Source organism: Scyliorhinus torazame, chromosome 12 (assembly GCF_047496885.1).
Source record: "Scyliorhinus torazame isolate Kashiwa2021f chromosome 12, sScyTor2.1, whole genome shotgun sequence".
In the NCBI taxonomy this organism is placed as follows: domain Eukaryota; kingdom Metazoa; phylum Chordata; class Chondrichthyes; order Carcharhiniformes; family Scyliorhinidae; genus Scyliorhinus; species Scyliorhinus torazame.
The window spans coordinates 159,004,291-159,030,163 of record NC_092718.1 but is presented as its reverse complement, the minus strand read 5'-3'; the positions used below and the strand labels follow the sequence as shown (position 1 = coordinate 159,030,163).

The 25,873-nt window shown below is 42.9% G+C and overlaps 1 protein-coding gene across 3 annotated transcripts in view; it reads right to left on the bottom strand.

Moving 5' to 3' along the window:
• LOC140386692 (lysine-specific demethylase 2B-like) overlaps positions 1 to 25,873 on the bottom strand; it is a 313,645-nt gene that overhangs the window by 178,376 nt on the left and 109,396 nt on the right. For 2 of the 3 annotated variants that reach the window (XM_072469251.1, XM_072469253.1), the window contains exons 3-5: positions 21,854 to 21,997; positions 16,860 to 16,946; positions 13,493 to 13,708 (exon numbers count right to left, since the gene is read on the bottom strand). In XM_072469251.1, the coding sequence (XP_072325352.1) occupies positions 13,493 to 13,708; positions 16,860 to 16,946; positions 21,854 to 21,997 (447 nt within the window). The remainder of the gene's footprint in view (positions 1 to 13,492; positions 13,709 to 16,859; positions 16,947 to 21,853; positions 21,998 to 25,873) is intronic. The other variant, XM_072469252.1, reaches the window with a different exon arrangement.

Sequence of the window (25,873 nt, the reverse complement as noted above, 5' to 3'; positions counted from 1 at the left end):
GACTGTGGGAGGAAACCGGAGCACCCGGAGGAAACCCACGCAGACACGGGGAGGACGTGCAGACTCCGCACAGACAATGACCCAAGCCGGAATCGAACCTGGGACCATGGAGCTGTGAAGCAATTGTGCTATCCACAATGCTACCGTGCTGCCCTTAAGAACAAATAAATCTACAGTATATCATTTTACCGTAATCCATGTACCTATCCAATAGCTGCTTGAAGGTCCCTAATGTTTCCGACTCAACTACTTCCACAGGCAGTGCATTCCATGCCCCCACTACTCTCTGGGTAAAGAACCTACCTCTGATATCCCTCCTATATCTTCCACCTTTCACCTTAAATTTATGTCCCCTTGTAATGGTGTGTTCCACCCGGGGAAATAGTCTCTGACTGTCTACTCTATCTATTCCCCTGATTATCTTATAAACCTCTATCAAGTCGCCCCTCATCCTTCTCCGCTCTAATGAGAAAAGGCCTAGCACCCTCAACCTTTCCTCATAAGACCTACTCTCCATTCCAGGCAACATCCTGGTAAATCTTCTTTGCACCTTTTCCAGAGCTTCCACATCCTTCCTAAAATGAGGCGACCAGAAATGTACACAGTACTCCAAATGTGGCCTTACCAAAGTTTTGTACAGCTGCATCATCACCTCACGGCTCTTAAATTCAATCCCTCTGTTAATGAACGCGAGCACACCATAGGCCTTCTTCACAGCTCTATCCACTTGAGTGGCAACTTTCAAAGATGTATGAACATAGACCCCAAGATCTCTCTGCTCCTCCACATTGCCAAGAACTCTACCGTTAACCCTGTATTCCGCATTCATATTTGTCCTTCCAAAATGGACAACCTCACACTTTTCAGGGTTAAACTCCATCTGCCACTTCTCAGCCCAGCTCTGCATCCTATCTATGTCTGCTACTTTGACTTCATTACTGAATTTTGTAAAAGGGGACCATGCAGTACAGAAGCATATTTCTACATTACAACAGTGACTACATTACAACAGTGGTTACACTTTAGAAGTACTTCAGGAGCTGTAAAGCGCTTTTGGGCAGTGGTATAAATTAAAGTCATTTATATCCTCTATTAAGCACTCAATTTCACGTAGCTGATAGGATTTCTTTTCCCCCACTGGGCAGGGAAAGAGAGGATGAAAAAATTTAAAGCTCAGGAATACTTGTGAAAAGGCTTTTTGAATCCCCTCAAAAGTAATTGAACTGCGTGTGACGATATTCATTCAGCAGAAAATTTGTACTGTTTCCAGACTGACATTTAGGACTGATTATGACACCAACTCAGGGTATGATCAATTACAAACCCAACTTTCAAAGCTAGCATAGCTGGCTTCACCTCTACCAATTTGCTGACAGGAGTGTTTAATAAGCAAAACTTCAATTCCTTTTCCTCCGCATCAAAGGAAAATTGCTTAGCACTGAATCTGGTAAAATTTATTCAAAATGGCACATCAATGGAAGGGATGCGAAACGAGAAACAGAGAAAGGAGGACCTAACCAGTAAACAAGAAAACCATTCGACTGCAGTCATGAGGGAAAAGAAGATATTTTGAAACTTTGTGACTAAATTTAGTTCAAGATTTTTTTTCATTTCAGTTTATGACAATCCAGAATACAATGACATCGAAAGACTCTTGGAACAAGAACAGTCCCTGTCTTGCTCAAATGTTGCCTTGCTACAGAAGTATTTTTAAACTTATAAAAGATCACTATGAAGGAAAGAGTAAGGGCTTTAGTCAGTTTGATCATTCTTTTTAACTGATAAAATCAGGACTAAGATAATATCTTGACAGTCCTTGTGGCAAGTTATGACGGGCAATAGTCCTTCAACATCTGAATATAATTTACAAATGATTTGGAAAGAGAATTTCTAGCCAATATCAATGAAAAACTACCAAAAGCATTGATGGGTTATTCATTTGTTTGTAACTTTAGGGACCTTGCTGTGTGCACGCCCGCTGCGGCAACTGCATATTATTAAAAAAAGGGTGATGCACTTGTAAAATGTTCTGCGACATCCTGAAGAAATGATAAGATGCTCTACAAATGCATTTTTCCTTTCAGAGACTATTCTGCTTTGATGAATATGGTGTGCCAAATATGCATGATCACCAATGATGAAAAAAGCCAGCAAGTGGACCGACCTCAACCAATAACTATTTTGTGACCTGTTCATATTGACAAAATGGGAGAAGCATCCAATGGATAAACGAATTTCTAGCATGATCATCCAAGATTGAGATAGTCACTGATACAATCCTGTTAACCTTCAATTCTTCAGCAATTGCTCTCAGAGTTGTTTTGCATCTAGTCAGCACACTAACACAGCATCAAAACCATACTTTTTCAAATGTGATGGACAGAATGACAGTGACCAACTCTTGCAAAGAAAATTAAGGGAACGCCTGCCATATGGTGGTGGGGTGTAGGCCAGTGCCAGACCTGGAGGGGAAGGAGTGCAACAAGGGATGGTGACTCAACATAATGGGCATTATTACGGGTTCACACAAATGTGCACCAGTCATACCAGCACCTGGGAGGGTTTCCTAGGCCATTGAAGACCACTGGATAGTCAGGACAGGGCAGAGTGGCACCCTGCCTCTCCTTCTAGCGCCTGAGCACCGCCAGCCTGGCATACCGGCAGTGCCCCCTCGTACAGTCAGGGTGCTGAGGTGGGTCTGCCAGGGCATAGGGGGTCTTACCAGATAGAGGGAGGTGATGAGGGGGAGGGGGTTCCAGGGTTCTCCCCAAGGTTGTGTGTTGGGGGGGGGGGGGGGGGGCGGAAGAAAGAGAGATTGGGACAGCCTTCCAAAATGGCTCCCCGATCTGCGAGGAGCCGTTCCTGTCGGTGAGCTGAAGTTCACCAGTTGGAAATCCCTCTAAGTGCAACCTCGGCAGACAGAATCTCCCTGAGGCCAAAAATCTGACAAAGTGTCGTTAAGTAATAGGCGCCGAGAAACACCCTGCTAAACGCACCAATCAACGGACTTTATTAAGTCAAGTCTGCTGAATCGCGCCCACAGAATGTAGAAAGACAAAAGAGAAACTCTTTCAGTAGGCTTTAATAATAAAGCCCTTTGTCTTGTTGGGTAAAAGTTGTCACACATGGAAAACAGATCCAAATATTTTATAATCATGTGCAGACTTCATCATCAATGCTCCTTCATATTTTCAAATCAAATGCAATCCTGGCCATGGAAATTCCTCTATAACTAATGTGAAAGGAAACATATTTCCTGAAAATGTGAATGCAAGTTCAGGACACCACAAAGCAGAACAGTGCAGAATAATTTTTCTGGAGTCAAATTCTGGGCAAAGTCTTAAATAAATTACATAATTAATCAGTCTCCTATTTATATAGCACATGGAATTCCAGGACTTTAGCTTTTAAAAGCACAGTACTTCTTCACTCTGTAAATTGTGGGCAAATTTCCAGTCCTTCTCCAAAAGCGCTATTAGGGAATTTATTTAAAAAATGGTGAACTTTTGTTTAATGTCAAACTTTGATATTCACCAATTCAGCATATTGATAATTAAGTCATTTCGAAGCACCTTTTAAATTCAGCAATGTTTCTGATACAATGGCTTTGATTAATTCACTTCCCTTTTTCCTGTTTGGAGTATTTCACAAAAACAGATTTTACTGAAGATGCTTTCTTCTAAAAATTAGAATTTTTATTGTTGTCTGACGATGACTACCATTTACACCCTTAATAAATCTCACCCATATTCTAATGCCCTCTTATATTACAACCCTAACTTTGGTCACAGTGCAGCCACAAAAATGGCATGGCTCTGTCAGAGGAACCAAGGTCCATTTTAGGAGGTAGTTTTCTTAAAGCTCCAACAGAGAAGTTGCGCCACTAGGTGCAATGTAAAGGCCACAAACAGTTGCCACAGATTCTGTTGGCCATCATACTTTCTGGCTGCGAACAAATATTACATTGCTCGTCTGTACAGGTCTACCCTAAAATCAGGAGGAATTTGAAGCCAGAGGAAATGCTGATCTTAAACCCAGCATTTGCTGCTGCATTGCCACCAATGCTTTAAAATGCACTTAGTAATGGAGGATGGGGATGATTCTAGAGTATCGGAAGTTCCAGCACACTGTTGAACTGCCACCAAGTGGAAGGGGATACAACAATAAATTTACAGCAAAACCCCACAAAGATGCAAAAACTGTAGAATAATGATAAAGGAGGACTTCATTTATCCCAATACAGACTGGGACAGCGTTAATGTAGTGCTAAGAGGGGAGGAATTCTCAAAATATGTCCGAAAACGTCCTTAAATTGTGTGTTTGTGAAAGGAAGCAGTGCTGGATCTAGCAAGTAAAGTATGTTTCAGTAGGATAAAAATAAAATGCTGGATAAAAGAGGTCTTGGCAGCATCTGGGGAGAGGGAAACAGAGTAAACATATAGAGTCCGATATAACTTCTTTGGGAATAGAAAAAGGAGATCTTGTGAGGATATGGCTGAGGTACTAAATTAGACCTTTGCATGTTTCCACCAGAAAAGAGGATGCTGCCAATGCAGCGATAAAAGAGGTGTTAGTATTGATACAGGGTAAGATGAAAATAGCTGAGCACTTGAAACGCCATAGTATGCAAGACTACGGTGTGAGTGCGGTCTGAGTGTTGGAAAATGGGAGTAGGATAGATGCTTGATGGGCGATGCCATTTTACTACTGAAAAAAAGAGACATGACAAAGCTTTTCGTCTTGAACTCATCAGGACATTTTGAATGACTGCCAATATAAGGGGAAAATAAAAATTTATACTGTTTGAGAAGAGAGAGTGCTGATTGGTTGGTGAGTGGACTCGGATTGGCAGAGGCATTGCTATGGAAACTGTTACGGCAATGCCGCTACCAATCAGAGTCCACTCTCCAACCAATTAGCACACTCTTCTCAAACAGTATAACTTGTTATTTTCCCCATACATTGGTATTCTTGAAGTTCAATGTGTTTCTTTTTTCAGCAATATTTAAGTTCTGTACTACCAAACATATTTATTGTCGAGCTTGGCTGACAAACTGAATAATTCTGTTGTGATTTACGTTTTAATGAAAAACAGGCTTGGACTCAAAACAGGGAACAACTAACTGCAATTAAAAAAGGCTCACAGCCAGACCAATCACACCAGTAGGAAAAGCAATACTGCTTTGAAGACAGAATAAAATGTAAATTGCATCTAAGTGTGTGCTAATATGCTACCAAATCACATTCTCCCAGTGTCTGTGTGGATCTCACCCCCACAACCCAAAAAGATGTCCAGGGTAGGTGGATTGGCCACGCTAAATTGCCCCTTAATTGGAAAAAAGGAATTGGGTACTCTAAATTTATTTTAAAAATAATGTTACCAAAGATTTCAAAACAGTTTTTTGTTAACAGAATCACATTTTCCATTGTGGCTGTTCTACTCTGCATAAAAAACGAATTTCACAAAGGAGCCTTGCATACACGTACTAGACATTTAATGAGCTTACTAAAGTTGTACAATTCTGGTTGCTAATAGAATTCCTACAGTGCAGAAGGAGGTCATTTGGCCCATCGAGTCTGCACCAACCCTTGGGAAGAGCACCCTACCTAGGACCATGTCTCCACCCTATCCACATATCCCAGTAACCCCACCTAACCTTTTGGATACGAAGGGGCAATTTAGCATGGCCAATCCACCTAACCTGCACATATTTGGACTCATGTACTCATCTAAGGCAGACAATGCCTTGGTGTTAAACGCTGAAGTAATTTGTCCATTGAAGTATAGCAGCTAATCCACTGCCTGATAGAATTCAATATTTTGCATTTCTAATTCATTTGCTCTTTTACTGCCTGACACTTGCACACCGCCATGTTCATCCACAATGCCCATATCAACTGATGGGTTTAATATCAATTCAATATGTGAATGCATATTAACGATGACAATAAATTTATATTTGATCTTTGCACATCATGTCAACCCAAAACTGAATGCAATATTCCTACCAGATTTAAGCACGTGATTTTTTTAAAAAGTTAGCAATTCTTCAGACTTTCTCCTTTGTCACATTTAGCTTTTATAGCAAAATCTAAGGTTTTAGAAGACATCAGTAATGATAGATGGTGCAGAAGGATCAACAATGCAAGGCTTCAAACACTGCAAGGTTTCAAACAAACATTTCCATGGCAAGCCATGTTTCCAGACAGAGCTTGTTTGTGCAAATAGCTTGGCACTTGGCTTCACAGAAAGGAATACACAGAAAGACATGGCAGTTAGCTCTGACTAAGATCCCTATTCTCATCACAAATCTTTTTTAAATCAGAGGCTACACCCCGTAGAGCTTTGAAGTTGAAAATTCCTACAGATTCTCAGTTTACAAAAGCCCTGGGCGGGATTCTCTAATCCCGCGGCAGAGTGTCCACGCCGTCGTGTTTTACGACGGCATGAACAGGCCAACCCCACAACTAATTCTGGCCCCCACAGGGGTCCAGCACGGCACTGGAGCGAACTGGGTGCCGTGGGATCCGTGCATGCGCAGTGGCGCCGGCACCAAAGCGCGCATGCGCAGTGGCTTCCTTCAACGTGCCAGCCCTGACGCAACATGGCGCAGGACTACAGGGGTTGGTGCATAGTGTCTTGTGAGAGTACCTTTAAGAAATGGGTGTTTATAAATGGGTATGTATATAAATATCTGTGTCCAAAATGGTTAGGAGGGGTGATGGGTTACAGGGATAGGGTGGAAGTGAGGTCGTAAGTGGGTCGGTGGAGACTCGATGGGCCGAATGGCCTCCTTCTGCACTGTATGTTCTATGTTCATCACATGGGCAAGTTTGTAGAGATAAATTCGGAAGTACTAAAATGGCTATACATGATGTAGATGTGGGATATGCTGTTCCAATCAAACAACATCCATACAGACTTAACCCGTTAAAATTGACACAGGTTAACAAAGAGATTGAGAGTATGCTTACAAATGGCATAATTGAAGTGGGTTGCAGCCAATGGAGTTCACCCATTGTGATGGTACCAAACCCAGACGGTACCCAACGGTTGTGTGTGGACTATAGAAAGGTTAATGCAGTTACAAGAACGGACTCTTATCCTATCCCACGTTAGGAGGATTGCATTGAGAAAGTGGGACAATCAGTTTTTATTTCCAAACTGGATTTACTTAAAGGCTCCTAGCAGGTACCTTTATCCGAAAGGGCGAAGGAGATTTCAGCTTTTGTGATTCCAGATGGTGAAAAATGAAAATTGCTTATTGTCACGAGTGGGCTTCAATGAAGTTACTGTGAAAAGCCCCTAGTCGCCACATTCCGGCGCCTGTTCGGGGAGGCTGGTACAGGAATTGAACCGTGCTGCTGGCCTGCCTTGGTCTGCTTTAAAAGCCAGCGATTTAGCCCAGTGAGCTAAACCAGCCCCATATATACCAATTCAAAGTTATGCCATTTGGCGTGAAAAACGCCCCAGCCACATTTCAACGTTAACTAACAAAGTCGTTTCAGGATTACCCAATTGTGCGGTACACATCGACGATCTGGTAATTTTCAGCCAGACATGGAAAGAACATTTGAAACATCTAATGGAGTTATTTGATCGACTTCAGGAGGCGGGTTTGGTGATAAACCTAGCCAAAAGTGAATTTGGAAAAGCCCAAGTTACTTTCCTTGAGGTGCTTTCACTGCCCTCGAGACAAAGGGAAATAATGCGATTTCTTGGCATGAGTGGATTGCCCGAACATTTGTGCAAATATTTTGTAGCGTGATTGCTCCACTGATGGACTTGCTGATAAAACGTCGAAAATTTCAATGGACAGCAGACTTTCAACAGGCATTTAACTGCCTGAAAGCTGTGATAACCAATGCTCCTGTGTTGGAGAATTACAAGGGACTCTGTGATCAGATTGAACTAAAGTATCTGACTTTAAAGAGAAATGCCGAGGCGTAGAGAAATGGACGGATCGTGCAGAGACCTTCTTGTTCAAAGAGACCGTCAATCGAGAAGGATTTCAGTTGGAGGAAGAAAAAAAAAGGACTATATTATTATACCTGTTTGCGGGTGTTGTTTTTTGAAACAAAAAAGTATATTTACTGTGTGCATTTCTTAAAGGATAGTGAAAAGGTGAAAAATGAAACCATCTTGAAGTTGATGGTTTATTTTTTTTCTTGGGGGGAGGTGTCATGTAAGAGTCCCTTCAAGAAATGGGTGTTTATAAATGGGTATGTATATAAATATCTGTAGTGAGAGTACCTTTACGAAATGGGTATTTACTACTGCAGTGATGTCAGAAAGTTGGTGGAGCTGGGCTGTCTGTCAGCTTTTACTTTAGTTTTTGAGCAGGCTGCAAGGTGTGTTTTAGTTTCGTTTTCAGAGCTGGATAACTGCAGTCACAGCCAGAAGGTGTATGAATCTCTCTCTGTAATCTAAAGACTATAAATCAATCCTGGTGATTTAAAACTAATAACAGTGGTGCCTTTAACCTGATGCGCTTCTGGTAAAAGGTATTTTAAGTCTATTGGATGTTAAAAGGAAAGCTTAAAGGATTACGTAGTGTTGTAGTCTTTGGGGGTTGTATTTGAATGAATGGTTGCTAAATGTTCACTGTATGTTTTAAAAAAGTTAACTTGAGTTCATAGAATAAACATTGTTTTGCTTTAAAAAATACATCCACTTCTGCTCTACCACACCTGTACAATGGGCTGTGTGCTCCCCATACCACAATCTATTAAAAGTTGTGGGTCAGGTGAACTCCATGATACATTTTGGGGTTCTCTAAACCCTGGCCCATAACAGTAGGAAAGGAGGCCCCCAGCCAGAGAGGCCGGCCCGCCAATCGGTGGGCACCGATCGCGGGCCAGGCCACATCGGAGCCCCCCCCTGGGGTCGGACCCACCCTACCCCCCCACAGGCCGCCACCCGACCCTTCCACTCTGAGGTCCCGCCATCTGAGAGCAAGTGTGGATGCGCCGGCGGGACTCGCCATTTTCACGACGGCCGCTTGGCCCATTCCGGGCCGAGAAACGGCGGGCCGGCCACGTAGAGCGGCCCGTGACCGTCGCCGTGCCAACCATGTCGCTGCAAATGGCACCGATTCTCCGCTCTGCAGAGAATCGTGTGCCGGTGTCGGGGCGGCGTGGCCCCGGGCTGAGAGAATCCCGCCCCCTATTTCACTGGACTGAATTCACCAATTCAGTGCCCGAACAAAATATTTAGATGTGTCTCCCGCTTTACCCAATTTATAGAATAGTCCTGCTGAAGGAGCGGCAGAAGCTGCAGATGGAGTTTGGTCTGATATCTACAGGGAAGGCAGTGGGGCAGTTGAGGAAGGGGCGGTATACAAGTATGGTGAGAAGGCCAGTAAGATGCTAGCACACCAGCTAAGGAAAAGGGAGGTGGCCAGGTAGATAGGAAGAGTGAAGGACTGAGGAGGGAACACATTCTTGGACCCACCGGGGGTGAATGGGGTGTTCAAGGAATTTTACAGTCGGCTGTATGAGTCAGAGTCCCCAGCTGAGTGGAGTGGATGAGGTAGTTTTGGAAGGGTTGAAATTTCCGATGGTGGAGGAAGGGTTGGTGGAGGGATTGGGATCCCCTATCGGGATTGTAGAAGTAGTAGAGGGATTGGAGGCCATGGAGTCGGGCAAGGCCCCGGATCCGAACGGCTACCCAGTGGAATTTTACAATAAGTTTTTTGGGATACTGGGCACGCTGCTGGGGAGGGCATTTAATGAGGCAAGGGAGCGGGGTGTTCTTCCCCAACTAGGTCACAGGCTTCGATTTCATTGATCCTGAAGCGGATTGTATGAGCAATGTGGGTCGTACAGACCAATCTCCTGACTGAATGCCGATGCCAAATTGCTGGCCTCGAGGATAGAGGACTGTGTTCCGGGAGTGATTGGGGAAGACCAGACGGGGTTTGTTACAGGCAGGCAGTTAACAGCCAATGTAAGAAGGCTCCTGAATGTGATCATGATGCCCTCCGAGGGGAGGGAGGTGGTCACTATGGACGCAGAGAAGGCCTTCAACCGGGTGAATGGGATTATCTGTGGGAGGTGCTGGGACGGTTTGGGTTTGGGCAGGGCTTTATTGACTGGGTTCGGTTGCTGTACGAGGACTACTTTAGACTGCATCGGGGGACAAGGCAAGGATATCCCTCCTCCCCGCTGCTGTTTGCCTTGACTATAGAGCCATTGGCGATGGCATTGAAAGCGTCAAGGGAATGGAAGGGCTGGTCCGGGGTGTGGAACACAGGGTCTAGTTATATGCAGACGACCTACTCCTACATATTTCTGACCCATTAGGGGGATGGGGGAGATTATGCGGATCTTAAGGGAATTTGGCCGGTTCTCAGGGTACAAAATGAATATGGGTAAAAGTGAGGTTTTGTGACCCTGGCGAGGGGGCAGGAGAGGAGACTGGGGGAGTGTCGCCATCTGGGATGGCCACTTACAAAGAAACATGGACATTTGCAAAGACTCAAGGGAAATATGGCCAATACAAAATTCAGGTAGGCTCAGAGCCTAAATGTATATTTGTAAGCAGAGAACCAGACAGTATCGAAACCCCCAGTCGATTTGCATTCTAATGACCCATTTCCCCAAGACAAAGGACTGATACTCAGGTATCAGATACAATTCCAGACACATCGGCACCACTCCCTTTACTCAGGAAGCATAAACAGCAAGGTCAATGACCGCCCAGCCATCAAGGCACCTGCCCCTTTATTGGCTCAGATCGAAGGCAGTGATCGAAGTCTGCCGAATTATTGGGTCCAAACCTAAGGACCGCCCAAAAGAGCGCGAAACCCCCCCAAGGATAAAGAGAGACACTGCCATGTGTTCGATCTCTTTTGGACCTGGCGCTCCGGCAATGTCCATCTCCAACTGTAGCACCACGACAAGAAGCAAGTCCAAGTTCAACGCTCGCTACTAGACGGATGAGCCTAGCTGAACCACAGTTACTTCTCCAGACCCAACAGATCCAGATTTGAACAAAGGCCACTTTTCCTCTGACCTAAGCCGGGTGCCTGAAGTTAAGTACAGGTTGTCATAGTGTTAGGTGTAATTCAGCTCGTAGTTTTTATGTTGCATGTATAAGTTAATCTTGTGTGTAAATAAAGTATGATTGAACTTGAACTAACTAACTGGTTGTTGGGTCTTTGATCGATATCCGGTTGAACCTTGTGGTGGTATCATTTGATACCTGGTGACTCTGAAAGCATATTATATCAATATCTAGACAAAAGAAGGGCAACCTTATTGACTGCCATATTTATAGCAAGTAAATATAGCAACAGGAGTTGCCGGTTAAAGTGGTGGGAGGGCGTTTTCACTACTTGGGTATTCAGGTGGCACGGGATTAGGAGCAGCTACATAAATTAAATTTGGCCCGTTTAGTTGAACACATGAAAGAGGACTTTCGGAGGTGGGACACGCTCCCGTTGTCACTGGCTGGGAGGTTACGGACCGTAAAAATGACGGTCCTCCCGAGATTTTTGTTTCTTTTCCAGTGCCTCACTATTTTTATACCAAAGGCCTTTTTTAAGCGGGTGAATAGGGTGACATCTGGGTTTGTGTGGGCGGGTAAAACCACGTGAGTAAAGAAAGTACTGTTGGGAGCAGAGCCGAGGGAGGCGGGCTGGCACTGTCAAACTTCAAGAACTACTACTGGGCGGCAAATATAGCCATGATTAGGAAGTGGGTAGTGGGGGAGGGGTCAGTGTGGGAGCGGGTGGAGGCAGCCTCATGTAAGGGCACAAGTTTGGGGGCATTGATAATGGCTCCTCTACCGTTTTCGGCAGCCCAGTACTCCACAGGCCCAGTGGTAGTGGCGGCCATGAGAGTCTGGGGGCAGTGGCGGAAGTATATGGGAGTGGAGGGAGCGTCGGTGTGGGGGTCCAATTTTTGGTAATCACTGGTTTATCCCGGGATGGATGGGGGTTTTCGGAGGTGGCAGAGAGCAGGGTTTGAGTGGCTGGGGGATCTATTTATTGATGGGAGCTTTCCCTGTTGGAGGGAGGATGTTTGAACTGCCGGGAGGGAATGAGTTTCGGTATCTGCAGATGAGGGATTTTGTGCGAAGGCAGGTTTCGACCTTTCTGCTTCTACCGTCGCAGGGGGTACATGATAAGGTAGTTTCCAGAACTGGGGTGGGGGAGGTGAAGGTATCGGAAATCTACAAAGAACTTATGGAGTGGGAGGAAACCCAGATAGGTGAGATAAAACGTAAATGGGAAGATGAGCTGGGTAAGGAGTTAGAGGCGGGCCTGTGGGAGGATGCTCTGAGCAGAGTCAACATGTCGTCATCATGTGCCAGGCTCAGCCTGGTCCAATTCAAGGTGGTCCACCGGGCCCACATGACGATGGCCCGGATGAGCAGGTTTTTTGGGGTGAAGGACAGGTGCGAGAGGTGTGCAGGAGGGCCCGCAAACCATGTCCACATGTTTTGGCATGCCTGGAGCTTAGGGGATTCTGGCAGGGATTTTCAGATGTCATGTCCACGGTACTAAAAACGAGGATGGCGCCAAGTCCAGAGGTGGCGATTTTTGGAGTGTCGGAAGACCTGGGAATCCAGGGGGCGAGAGAGGCTGACGTTTTGGCCTTTGTCTCCTTGGTAGCCCGCAGACGGATATTACTAGCGTGAAGGGATTCGAAGTCCCCAAAATCAGGGGTATGGGTTAGCAACATGGCTGGGTTTCTCAGACTTGAGAAAATTAAGTTCGCCCTGAGAGGATCAACGTTAGGGTTCGCTCGGAGGTGGCAGCCATTTATCGACTTCTTCAGAGAAAACTAAACTGCCAGCAGATTCAATAAGGGGGGAGAGTTAGGGTGTGTTAGGCACTGAACTATGCTTACATTCGTATTTGTATCTTTTATTGTTATAAAAACATAAATGCATTAATAAAATGTTTGTAAAAACAAAAATTTTTATAAAATGCTCAAATCAGAGTAGGCCAATACTAAAAGATTAGCTGCACAAATGTTTTATACACAAATCATAGGAATGGCTGATTTGCAACAGATGCCTTTAGCTTTGGTTCATTCCAATCGTTTATCTTCTGATCCCAAGGTGAGCATCATCCTATGTGGGGACTTGAATATTCTAAAACCCACAATGTTGTATGTTCAAATTGGAAGACAGCTATTCCAATTTAGAAAATTAATTATTTTTACTGCATGTTAATAAAGATAAAATGGGAACTTCTATAACTTATTTCCTGTGCCAACCAATAAATTCACATTAATTCCAACACTCAGGATCTCAGGTCAGTACAAGCGACAACCTAAACAAAATATTTATCTTCCCAAAAACCTCTATACATGAGCCTGAAACATATTTCAGAATAAATGTTTTTGCAAAGTAATGTGCACACACCATGGAGTTCTTTAAACTTGCATCTAAATGAATACTTAAGACATGAAATGTCGGCAATTGTTAGCCATTTTAATCCCACATCTTTGAATAAAAGTGTTTCTAATACTGCAATACCTTTTTCCTTGGGCCCAAATCAGTTGGTAGATCCTTTTCCTTTCTTCGTTTGAGCCCCAGACCATCGTCAGATTTCCGCCTGTTAGGATGATATTCCTCCATTTTGGGACGTCCAAGATCTTCAGATTTCCGTCTCCCTCCATCTTCACCTTCTTTAAACTCCTTTAAGAGAGACCCAGGAAGATTGGAGGCGAATTTAAACCCAGGGCCTCTCTTCTGTATGAAGATCGGAAATGGGAATAAACGCACATTACCACCCGCTATTGCAGAGAAGCTTGCGCTGCGCTGCCTGGTGTGGTATGTGGTCTACATGTATTTTACTTTAATCCATTTATCCTTTGTGTTTTGTTTTTAAGTACAAAGCTACACATGCAAGAAAAGTCTCACATTTTCAAAACAATCACCATAATCTTATGCCATGGCTTAATCCATAAATTGTTCTTTTAAATGTTACATAATAATGATATCCCATTTATTTCCTCAAAATTATTTTAAAAGTGTTGCTATACAACTGTTCTTCAGAGTGATGGTGCATTTACAGTGCTCAACATTTTTTTTGCAATGCCATACAAGCATACCTATAAATATAATGCCAATGTAAACGTTAATTATATGCATTCAACATCTGTGAGGCTGACATCTGGTACAGGGATAACTTGAAATTTTCACTTTGACCACAACTTTATAACATTTAATGTAGATCTCAAGTCCCATGGTTTTTCTCGCTCTCAGCATCATGGCGAAAGAAACAGAGTTAACATTGAGTCCAACTCAGGGATTTTGAAGAGTCATATCCGACTCCAAACGTTAAGTCTGATCGTCCCTCCCCGCACAGAGCTCCTGGAAGTTGCAGAAGTTCTTCAGCCGTGACCGCATTTTCCAGTGAGACTTTAGCCTTTTGGAGTACTTGAAGACAAAGATGGGGGAAGGGGCCACTTAACCCACACATCTTTGGGTTGTGGGGGTGAAACCCACGCAGACACGGGGAGAATTGCAAACTCCACACGGACAATGACCCAGGACCGGGATTCAAATCCGGGTCCTCAGCGCTGTAGTCCTAGTGATAACCACTGCGTCACGTGCCGCCCTTAAAGGAGCTTTTTGGTGTTTTTTTCTAAAATAAATTTGCACTACATAAATTTCTTTGCTTTTCTACAGCCACAAGACTGTCAAATTAAGAAAATATTTTGATTTGTCTCAGATCTATAAAGTGGAGTGTGGGAACAAAATCTTGGTGGGGGGGGGGGGGGGGGGAAGAGATGAAATAATGAGATTATACACAGAGAAAATTAGAAGCACATCTGTGTAAGATTTTGCAACAAGCAGGAGGTCTTCTGATGGTGACGTGGGAGAAGGTCGCACTATGGTCTTTGTTTTTTGGACTTTTTAACCCGGTTCTCTAGGATTTCCGGCTCATCGTATGGTTTATCATAGTTTATCATAGAATTTACAGTGCAGAAGGAGGCCATTCGGCCCATCGAGTCTGCACTGGCTCTTGGAAAGAGCATCCTACCCAAGGTCAGCACCTCCACCCTATCCCCAGAACCCAGCAACCCCACCCAACACTAAGGGCAATTTTGGACACTAAGGGCAATTTATCATGGCCAATCCACCTAACCTGGGGGGGCTAAGGAATTTGTAACAAAAATATGTTGAAATCTATGAAGAAGGTTCGTGGCAAGAAAATTACAGGGGGTAGTCCTTCGACAAAGCCGGAAAGCTCAGCAGGAGGGAAGGCAGTGGACTTGGCCTTGGGTTGGGCTGCTCATATCAGTGGAAACGCTGGCTGAGTTGATGGACCGAAGTTTGAAAAACAGCTTGTGAAGCATTTTGTGGTGCAGGGTTGGGTGATGACGAAAACCTTTCAGCGGTCAATTGAGGAGGCACTTGGCCCAAACGGGAGAAGCTGGAAAAAACCTCATAGGCGGTGACAGAGAATGGAGAGGCACTGAGGGGGGTGGAAACAGCCTTGTCGCGGAATGGGGATCGAATCGCCTCGTTGGAAGCTGCGATGTTGCTAGTGGAGAAAATGTACAAGACTCTTGAGGGCAAAGGTGGATAACTTGGAGAACGGGTCGAGGAGATAGAACTCGGAATCGTGGGCTTGCCAGAGGTGGTGGAGTGCCCTAAGCCGACCGAGCACCTTTCTCAGATGTTTGCCAAGCTTTTGGGGTGGGGATGGGCGATTGTCCCCTCCAGAGTTGCATCGGGCAAACTGAGTACTCCGGCGATAGCCACAGGTGAATGAGCTGAAGTGGGCGGTGATTAGTGGATGCCACAGCTTCCAGGAGAAGGAGCAGATTCTTCAATGTGCCAAAGTGGATCGGGACTCGAGGTGGGAAGGAAGTATCATCAAGATATACCAGGAATGGTGAAGTGATGTTGACGAAGCGGCATGCGACTTTTAATAAGGCAAAGTCTATTCAGGAACGGGGTCCGGTTTGGAGCTGTGCACTCGTCGATGGCGAGAGTGACTTTTCGATCGAAAACATAATTTTTTCAATGCGTTACAGGAGGCGGAGACTTTTGTCAAGTAGCATGGATTGGATTAAATGATTGGATTGGGGCTTTAATGGGGACAGTGGGAGGAGTTGCAGTTTGCATCTGTTGTATGTTTGGGATGATTGTCAGGGGGGCAGTGGTCAGGGCAATGGGATATATGGTCCCCTGGGGGAATAGTTTAAGTACTGTAGGTTGTGGCTGCTCATCCGTAGCCGGTATGGGCTGGGAGGCGGCATTTTTCTTTGTTCTTTGAGCATACACCCTGGGTGAGGGGTTACCTTTGCTAGCTGTAAAGTTTCAGCTAGTGACCAGGAGTGGGGGTGGGCTGCGGCTTGTTGGACCTGCTTGAACAGGGTTCAGTGAGCCTAACTCATTTGTTTGGTGGGGGAAAGAGATGAAAGAGTTGTTTTTCCGGAAAGCTTTTTTTTTTTCAGGCTTATGGGTGGGGGTGGGGTTCTGATTAGGACTAAGGGCTTGTAAGTGTCTTGTTCTAGGGGCGGGGTTGGTGGTTGTCTTTGGTTGGGTCTTGGACTCGGGCCAGCTGGCGATGGCGAAATTTGTCTTTTATCTTTAGGACTTGGTCACAGTAGTAGGGAGGGGTCTCGGGTTGGGGGATTTTTCCTCTTCAAGGGAAGGGGATTGTATTTTGTTTGTGTGGTTTGTTTTGTGTTTTATAAAATGAAAACTTTAATAAAAATATTTTAAAAAAATATTTTGCAACAAGTAGAATTTATTTCTGTCATTTAGCTTCAAATAATTCCTCATCAGAAATTAACATGGTCCTCAAAATCATCTCAGTTGTGTATATTAGGTTTGGTATTTCTTTTTGATTGTGTATTTTTTTTCTAAAGAAATCAGTACTTACTTTGCCTGTTTTTCCTTCCTGGTTACACTTTGGACATTCCCAGCAATTTGGTAACTCATCATTTATAAGTCCTTCAGACTCTTCCACCTAATAGTAAAAAAATGTGTATTATACACACACAAAACCTATTCAAGAGCAATTAGAGATGGAGAACAAATGCTGGCCTTGCCAGCAACGCCCATACTCCATGAACAAATAAATATAAAAAAGATGCACGGCAAATACCAAAGCAACTGAAGATCAAAAATGGCTAGGTAACTAGAACAGATGTCATCAATATCTGCTATGTGCAATTGTACACCAGGCAAATAACTAGTTACATTGATGGTTTTTTTTCATAAAAGAACAGGCTGTGTTTTGAATGAAAGGTTGAACAATACTCAGCTCAATTTCACAGCACAAAGTTAATCTGCTGAAAAGTTTAACATTGCATAAGATGTTTAAATGTATGTATGCAGCCTGTTCAATCCCAAGCAACATGCAAAACTCTTGCTCACATGACCTTTCTTGACCAGCTGTAACATTCAGAAATCTTAGCTCCTTTCCACATGGCAGATATCAAAATTAGTCCAAATTTTAACAAAGCATCAGTGAAACAATGTATGCAGTAAATGACTGCAAACTTATCTCAAGTGAAAAGGGTCAAATACAAACAAGTTCAGGGCAGGCTGACTTTCTATATCCTGGACTGCAGGCTTTCTATATCCTGGCAATGTTCCAAGACTTGTTGATGTAGTGTCAGTGATGAAGGCATGGCATGTAGTTTTAGTAGGCTGTACCGATCTCACTTCATGGCACATTTGACTGCCTACACTCTTGGTAAACTCCTTCTGCTGTGTCCAAGTTGGCAACAGGAGTTTCTTTTAGGCATGTCTATTATACAATTTTAGTGTGTTTACAGAGAGTTTTTAACATAAGCAGATGAGAAAATGGTTAACGTATTTATAAATAAAAACCCACCAAGTTGAATACCAGAACAAGAAAACCTTTTCATAATAAAAGCTGAACACATCCAGAAGGATCTCATTCTCAAAAGCACCATTTTATATATGCCTTCTGTGACAAACCATGTAAAGCATCAAGCACAAATGTTACTTTCACAGCTTTTGAACATTTAATTTGATTCTCATGTATCCACAGCAAATGTTGCCAAAGGATCTCAGTGCAGGAGTGAGTCCAAGAGTCACAAAATCATTATGTATGGTACAGAGGGGCCATTTAGCCCATCAGTTCCTGCCGGCACTCAGCAGTGAAAATCAATTCGCTCCATAGTCCTGCTAGCTTATTTCCTCAAGTGTCCATCCAATTTCCTTTTGAAATCATTCATTGTCCCCACTTCTACCAGTCTGGTAGACAGTGAGTTCCCAGTTATTACCACTCACTACATAAAAATGCTTTTCCTCACAGCCCTTCTGCATCTCTCACCCAAAACCTTAAACCTGTGTTCCCTAGTGCTTGTACCACCACAGCTAATGGGAACAGCTTTTCTTTTTTTACCATATCTAAATCTCCACTCAACTTCCTTTAATCCAAGCAAAACAACCCCAGCTTCTTCAACCTAACATTGGAGCTAAAATCCCTAATGCCTGAAACCATTCTGGTAAATTTCCCTGCAGATTTGCCTCCGTCTCTGTCTCACTTATTTGGAGACCAAGAGAATATCTCAGTAATGTGATAATCTTCTTTTTGCTTCTCAACTCCTACCAACTCAACTGACTCCCAGCATTTATGTGCCAGCACATTGACAGGCACCATTGTAAAATTTGCCCTTTAATTCTAACACTGCCCTCCAGAAATGAAACAACTACCACTTGCATAGTCTAAATTTAACTGCTTATTGGAAGCTGCGAATTGTCCGTCATCCGCTACAAGAAACTCCAAGTATCAGCAATGATTGGTATTTAGCATCACTCCACTCTAGTCTATGGTCCTGGGAAACCACTAAATTACATGCAGAACAAATGTACGCTATATGGGTAGCAGTCTCATTATAGAGTTATAGTCAGACTCTCTCAGAGGTTGAATGAAGCACTTGCAAGACATAAAACCTACCAATTTTAATTTCCATATTTTGTCAGGTATTCAAAATAATAATTACTTCATGACAGATTTCTATTATTTTCTCATTGCAATGTTCACTATTGTGACAAATGATTACATCATCAACTTCTACTGGCATGCAATTAATAAACTGGTAGTAAGAGGTAGAATGGGTCCTGTTCGGAAACAAAATGATGATATATGCTTAGAGGTACAGGACAAGACTAGAATAATCATCTTTTATTAGTGTCACAAGTAGTCTTACTTTAACACTGCAATGAAGTCACTATGAAAATCCCCAATGAGTACTTTATATCGGTGTTTGTTAAGGAAGAGGAATCTAACAAAATGCCAACAGAAGTGAAGTTAGTAAAAGTAATGGATAGGGTGCAAATTGAGAGCTGTGGATGTACTAGCAAAACCAGCTATGCTTAGGGTAGATAAATCACCTGTGTCATGAGAATGTCGCTTTAAGAAATGGTTAGCTGCTCATGTTACTGCAGTGATGTCAGAGTGTGGGTGGAGCTGAGCTTTGGTTCTGTTTTTTAGTTACACTTTGAGAAAAGCTTGGGTGTGTCTGTCTTTTCAGTGTGTTGCAGCTGAAGTCAGAAAAAGCAGCTGTACTGTTGAGCTCTCTGCCATGAAGGACTATCTTTTAATCATTTGGTGAATTCAGAATTATAAATGTTTTCATTATTGAATGTAAACCCGGATGTGCTTCTGTTTAAAGGTTTGTCAAGTCTTTTGGGTGTAAAAGGACAGCATACATGTTACTTAGTGTTGTATTCTTTGGGGGGTGTATTTGATTTACTGGTTGCGAAGATATTCACTGTTTGTTTTAAAAAGGTTAACTTGAGTTCATAGAATAAACATTGTTTTGTTTTTAAAAATACTGGTCCATTTCTGCTGTACCATATCTGTAGAGTGAGCCATGTGCTCCCCATACCACAATCTATTAAAAGTTGTGGGTCAGGTGAACTCCATGATACACTTTGGGATTATCTAAACCCTGGCCCATAACACCTGGTTCAGATGTCCTGCATTCTAGGTTGCTGAAGGAAGTTGGGGTTGAGATAGTTGAAGGGTTTCCATAACCATCCAACCATGGGGAAGTGACAAAAGATTGGAGAGTGGCAAACGTGACACCATTGTTCAAGAAAAGATACCAGAACAGTCCTAGCAATTACAGTTTAACATCACAGTTGATAAGGTTTTAGAAACAATAATCATGGAAAAATAAAATCAGACACTTGGCGAGAGGTTTGAGTTAAGTGAGGGTAGGCAGCATAGATTTGTAAAAAGCACATCAGGCTCAACTAATTAAATTCAATTTTTGATTAAATAACAGAAAAGGTTGAAAGATTGTGATGGATGTTGTCGATATGGATTTTAAGAAAGTGTTTGATTAAGTACCACATAAAAGGCTAGTTATCAAAATTGAGGCTGACAGAATAAGAGGATCAGTGTTCAATTTGACAAAAGGAATTGGCTAAAGGTCAGAAAACAGTGAGTTGTGATAAATGGTTATTCTTTAGACTGGAAGATGGTAAATAGTGGTGTTCCCCCAAGGTCTGTACTGGGAACACTTTTTTTGCTATATATAAATGACTTGGATCTTGGAATACAGAGAATAGAATTTCAAAATTTGCCAGTGATTCCAAACGTGAAGCAAACAGCAAGATTGATACAGATCATCTGCAACATGACATATCGCCTAGGAGAATAGATAGACAATGTCAGAAGGAATTTAATAAAGCGAAGTGTCATGAGTTAATAGCACAGTTCTAAAGAGTGGTGCGGGGTGTCATGATAAGCAGACATGCAGATAATGATATACAGGCAGGCACAGGCAGGCAGCTAATGAACACAGAGAACAGGACATGACCAATGAGCAGGCAGGACACTCAGGGGTGGTATCTCACTATAAAAGGCACGAGGCACTCACACTCCGCCTCTTTCCACTGATGAACATCTACAGAGTGAGGCAGGGTGTATGTACAGTATCACACCTCCAGCACGTGGCTAAGAGCTAGTCTGGTTCAGTTAGACAGAGTAACCACATTTAGGTTAGCAGAGAATCGAACTCATAGAGAACTGTGCTACTGGTTCAATAAATCAGATTGAACTAACTTTAAGGTCTGGAGTATCTTTTGCATCCTATGTTATCCCAGGGTACATAACACATCTCAGGAAAGAAGGGACTTGGGAGTACAAAAGACATATTCAGAGAGTGGTGAGCAAAAGCATATGGAATCTTGGGATCCATAAGTAGAAGCAGATTAATTATGCTGGACCTTTATAAAGCTCTGGTTAGGCTACTACTAGAATATTGCGCCCAATTCTGGTCACCACACTTGAGAAAAGATACGAGGGACCTTCAGAGGGTGCAGAAAAGATTTACCAGAAAAGGTCTAGGGTGAGGGATTATAATTACAAGGTTAGGTTGGGATTGTTGTCTTTGGTGATCGAGGGGACATTTAAAAGAGTTTACAAGATTCTGACAGGTTTGACTAAGATAGATGAGGAAAATCCATTCCCATTAACTGATGACACAAGAGCTAAGGGACACAGATTTAAGGTTTTGGGCAAGAGCTGCAGAGGAATGTGGGGAGGAACTTTGTTTTATATGCAAACAATGGTAATGACCTGGGACTCACTGTCCACAAGAGTGGGGGAAGTGCAAGTTTGATTGATCTCAAAAGGAAATTGGATGAGCAATTAAAGAAATTAAACCTGCAGGGCTCCACGGGGATTGAGCAGGGGTAGTGAGACTGACTAGATTGTTCAGCTGAGAGTCTGCAAGGATTTGATGGGCCAAATCTATCTACTTATAATAACCATTTACTCTTTCACACCATAAAAATGAATCCGATTATAAATACTTTCAATCTAAAAAATGTAAGATTTTAGTAGTTTTAAAATAGGATCTGTCAGGTTTACTGGATCAAGCATACCTTTAAACATCCTGGGTGTAAGATTTCATTGCAGATGGAGCATTCCATTAAGCTAGCATTAAATTTCTCTGCTTCATCCACCACATTGTCTTCCTTTCCTGCCTCACCGCAGATCTTGCAGACTGCAGTGTGTGGTAACACAGGCTGCAATAAAATGATAGTGATCAATAGATTCTCGTCTAAAATAATATGCAATGTAAAACACACCATTTGTAACACAACCATTGGTAGCCTTAGCTTAAATGTGGCATTTTGGAACTCGTGATGAATTTGATGACAATGCAGGTGGCAGAGCCAATGCAGTATGTTGCAAAGCTCCATGAGTACAGGTTTAATTTCACTTTGACTTCCAAATTTCAGTTTAATTGTTGAGCAGAGGTCAGAAATTTCCTAATGAGAATTGAAACTATGACAGGCTACCGTGGTGTACTTCACAGTTATTAGTCAAAAGCTGTACTTTTCAATGCTATGAAGATCATACTCGCATCATTCCCAAATAAATGAGTAAACTTAGAAAACGAACAATTGTTGATATGGACCTGCACTCTATAGTCCCTTGGCATAAAACAAACCCTGTATTGCTAAAGGGCTCATGCGCTCTTATGAAATAATTCAACAGGTTTGTTTGGAATCACTAGCTTTCAGAGCACAGCTCCGTCATCAGGTTCACTCACCTGATGAAGGAGCTGTGCTCCGAAAGCTAGTGATTCCAAACAAACCTGTTGGACTTTAACCTGTTGTAAGACCTCTTTCTGTGCCCACCCCATCCCAACACCGGCATCTCCACGTCATTAAATAATTCAAAGCTTGAAAACAAGGCATTAACCATGCTAATATTTGGCAACTCATTTTGTATTCTTCTCTAAAACAAAAACTCTGCACACATTAATGTCCAGCTACGGAAAAGGGTTCAAGATTTCAGCTAAAGAAATAACCTATATATTGCCCTTAACATATTTAAAACATCCTAAAGCATTTCACTACCAATGAGTTACTGTTAAATTGTAGTCACTATTGTATTGTAGAAATGCAAAGCTTTTTAAAAAAAATTTTTTTTTTTTAGAGTACCCAATTCATTTTTTCCAATTAAGGGGCAATTTAGCATGGCCAATCCACCTCGCCTGCACAACTTTGGGTTGTGGGGGCGAAACCCACGCAAACACGGGGGAAAATGTGCAAACTCCACACAGACAGTGACCTAGAGCCGGGATCGAACCTGGGACCTCGGCGCCGTGAGGCTGCAGGGCTAACTCACTGCGCCACCGTGCTGCCCTGAAATGCAAAGCTAATTTGTGCACAGCAAGGTCCCATGAATTGGAATGAAATGGGTGGTGAGTCGATTTGTTTTTGATGACATTTGTTGAGAGACAAATATTAGTCAGTAAAAAGACTAGTCCTATTTACAATGAACAGCGCCATGGGTCTCTATCACGCCTGCCTGACAGGGCAAACAGGACCTCAGTTTAACATTTCATCTGAAAGACTGCACCTTAACATTGCAGTAGTCTTTCAGTACTGTGCTGAGGTTCCAGTCTACATTAGGCATTCTGGTCTAGAAGTGCAATTTGAATCCACAAACTTTCTAACTCAAAGATGAGGGAGGTTGCATCAATGAGCCAAGTTTAACACATTGTGTCATCAATCACCATGTGGTGCCGCTACATTTAATGTAATCTGAAGTAGTCATTTTGGAATTATTCTCACGCACCTTCTGCCATTAATGGTTCTCTTTCTTCAGGTTTTATTGCTTTCCCCTTCAAATGTGCCATCATCACTACTCGCTCAAAAAAAACCACTGTTCTTGCAAAGTACAACACCGTCGTCAACTCCACTTCCCCCTCTCCAAATTCCTTGAAAGAGTCTTTCCTGGAACTCTATATTGGAATCACACTATTCAGATTTTTGCCCCTCTCACAGTACTGCTCTTGTCAGAACAGCACCCTATGCTACTGTGACAAAGGCAAACTGCCCGTCCTCATCTTTCTCAACTTGTTTGCAGACTTTGACACATTTGATCACAACACCTTCCTCTAACTTCACTCCTCCATCAGAACCTGGTGTTATGATGGAGGACGTCTTACTGTCCTCCCATCATAGTTAAAGGTAAGGTAAAATCAACATAGTCCCAGATGACCATAGGCTGCTTTCCCTTTTGAGAGGGAGAGTTGACTATTAGTGGTTTAACCTGAGGATCACCACACCTCAGGCGAGGGACAACGTTGAGAAGGCAGACCTTCTTGAATAACTTCAGCTGGTACAGGAATTGAACCAGTGCTGCTGGCCTTGTTCTGCATCACAAACCAGCTGTCTAGCCTATTGAGCTAAACTGGCCTCTAGGATATAGCTGGTGGGACTGCATTCACTAGTTTCCATTCTTTCCTAGCTAATCATAGCTGGAGAAATGTCATCAATATTTATTTTCCTACTCCTGCAAAGTTACTCCTGGCCTACCCCCAAGTATTTGTCCTTGGGCCCTTTCCATTTCCCACCTGCTGCCCCTGGGCAATATCACTCAACAACACATGAACTAATGACACTCAGCTCTACCACATCACCCAGTCTCTCTAGACCCACCCACTTTCTCTATCCTACATCCAGTACTAGTGGAATAGAAATTTCCTCCAATTAAATATTGGGGAAATTCGAGTAATTAACTTCAGTCCCTGTCACAAACCGCCGACCGATTCCATCCCTCTCCCTGGCAACTGTTTGAGGTTGAACATAACTGTTCGGAACCTCGGTGTCATAGTTGGCCACAAAATGAGCTTTCAACCACATATTTGTCTCATCATTAAAACCCATTTGACCTCTAAAATCACCCAATTCCCTACCTCAACTATTCTGAAACACTTCTCGATGCTTTTGGTCCCTCCAAATTTGAAGATGCATGATCACTTAGCTCCATCTTTCAATGTACTGCTTCAGCTGTTTAGCAATTTGTGGTCCTGTGCTGTAGCTTCACTGGGTTGGTAGCTCATTTTGGTGCTACACCTGACATGCTCTCTTGCACCCCTCAATGAACTCCGTTGGTTCCCTTGCTTGGTGGAATGGTCAAGTAAACATGGACTGCAGTGATTCAAGCAGGAAGCTCACCACCGCCTTGCCAAGGACAATTAGGGATGAACAATAAATGCTGGCCAAGCCAGCAACGCTCACTTCTCATGATAGATTATTTTTAAAACATTCAAAACTCTACTGTTCAACTCACACTCATCACTTCTGTGCTCTCTACACTGGCTCCCAATTTAACAAAATTAAAATTATCATCCTTATTTTCAAATCTCATCATGGCCTGGCCCTTCCCCACCTCTGTAATCTCCCCCAACCCATTAGCCCTCTGAGATATGTGGGCTCCTCTAATTACGGCCTCTTTAACCTTCCTTATTTTAATTACTGCACTATTGAAGGCCTTTAGCCATCTGGCCCCAAGTTTTGAAATTCCCCACCTAAACCTCTCCACTTCCCTACCTCTTTCCTCCTTAAAGTCGACCTCTTTAACCACGTTTTACGGTCCTAATGCCTGCTAATTGGCTTTGGTGCCATACTTTGTTTGAGCACACTCCTGTAAAGCACTTTGAAATGTTCTATTACATTAAAGGCATTATCTCAATACAAGTTGTTGTTAAAGGAGTTAAATTAAAAAGGGTAAATGTTAAATGTAACATTCAAATGCATTCCTTAGACTATACCTTACTTTCAAAAGGCACTATGTTTTATTGTTTTAAGGTTCATCACTGTCAGAACTCAGGTGAAATATATTTGCATGCACAAGTCAAATTAGCCCATGGTTTAATTGGTTTTAGTTGCCTAATGGTCTTGGACAGTCCTGCTGCCAGGAGTAATGTTGGACCACTGCCATTACAGCACTTGATAATTATATTTAAATAACTAATCTTCATGAGCTTTCATTAAGGTCCCTAGTAAAAAGAAATACATTTGAAAAGTTTAACCTTTCGTGATCCATCCCTTGAACTTTCATGTATAGTTAAAGGGTCAAATGAACAAACATTTTAAAATGTT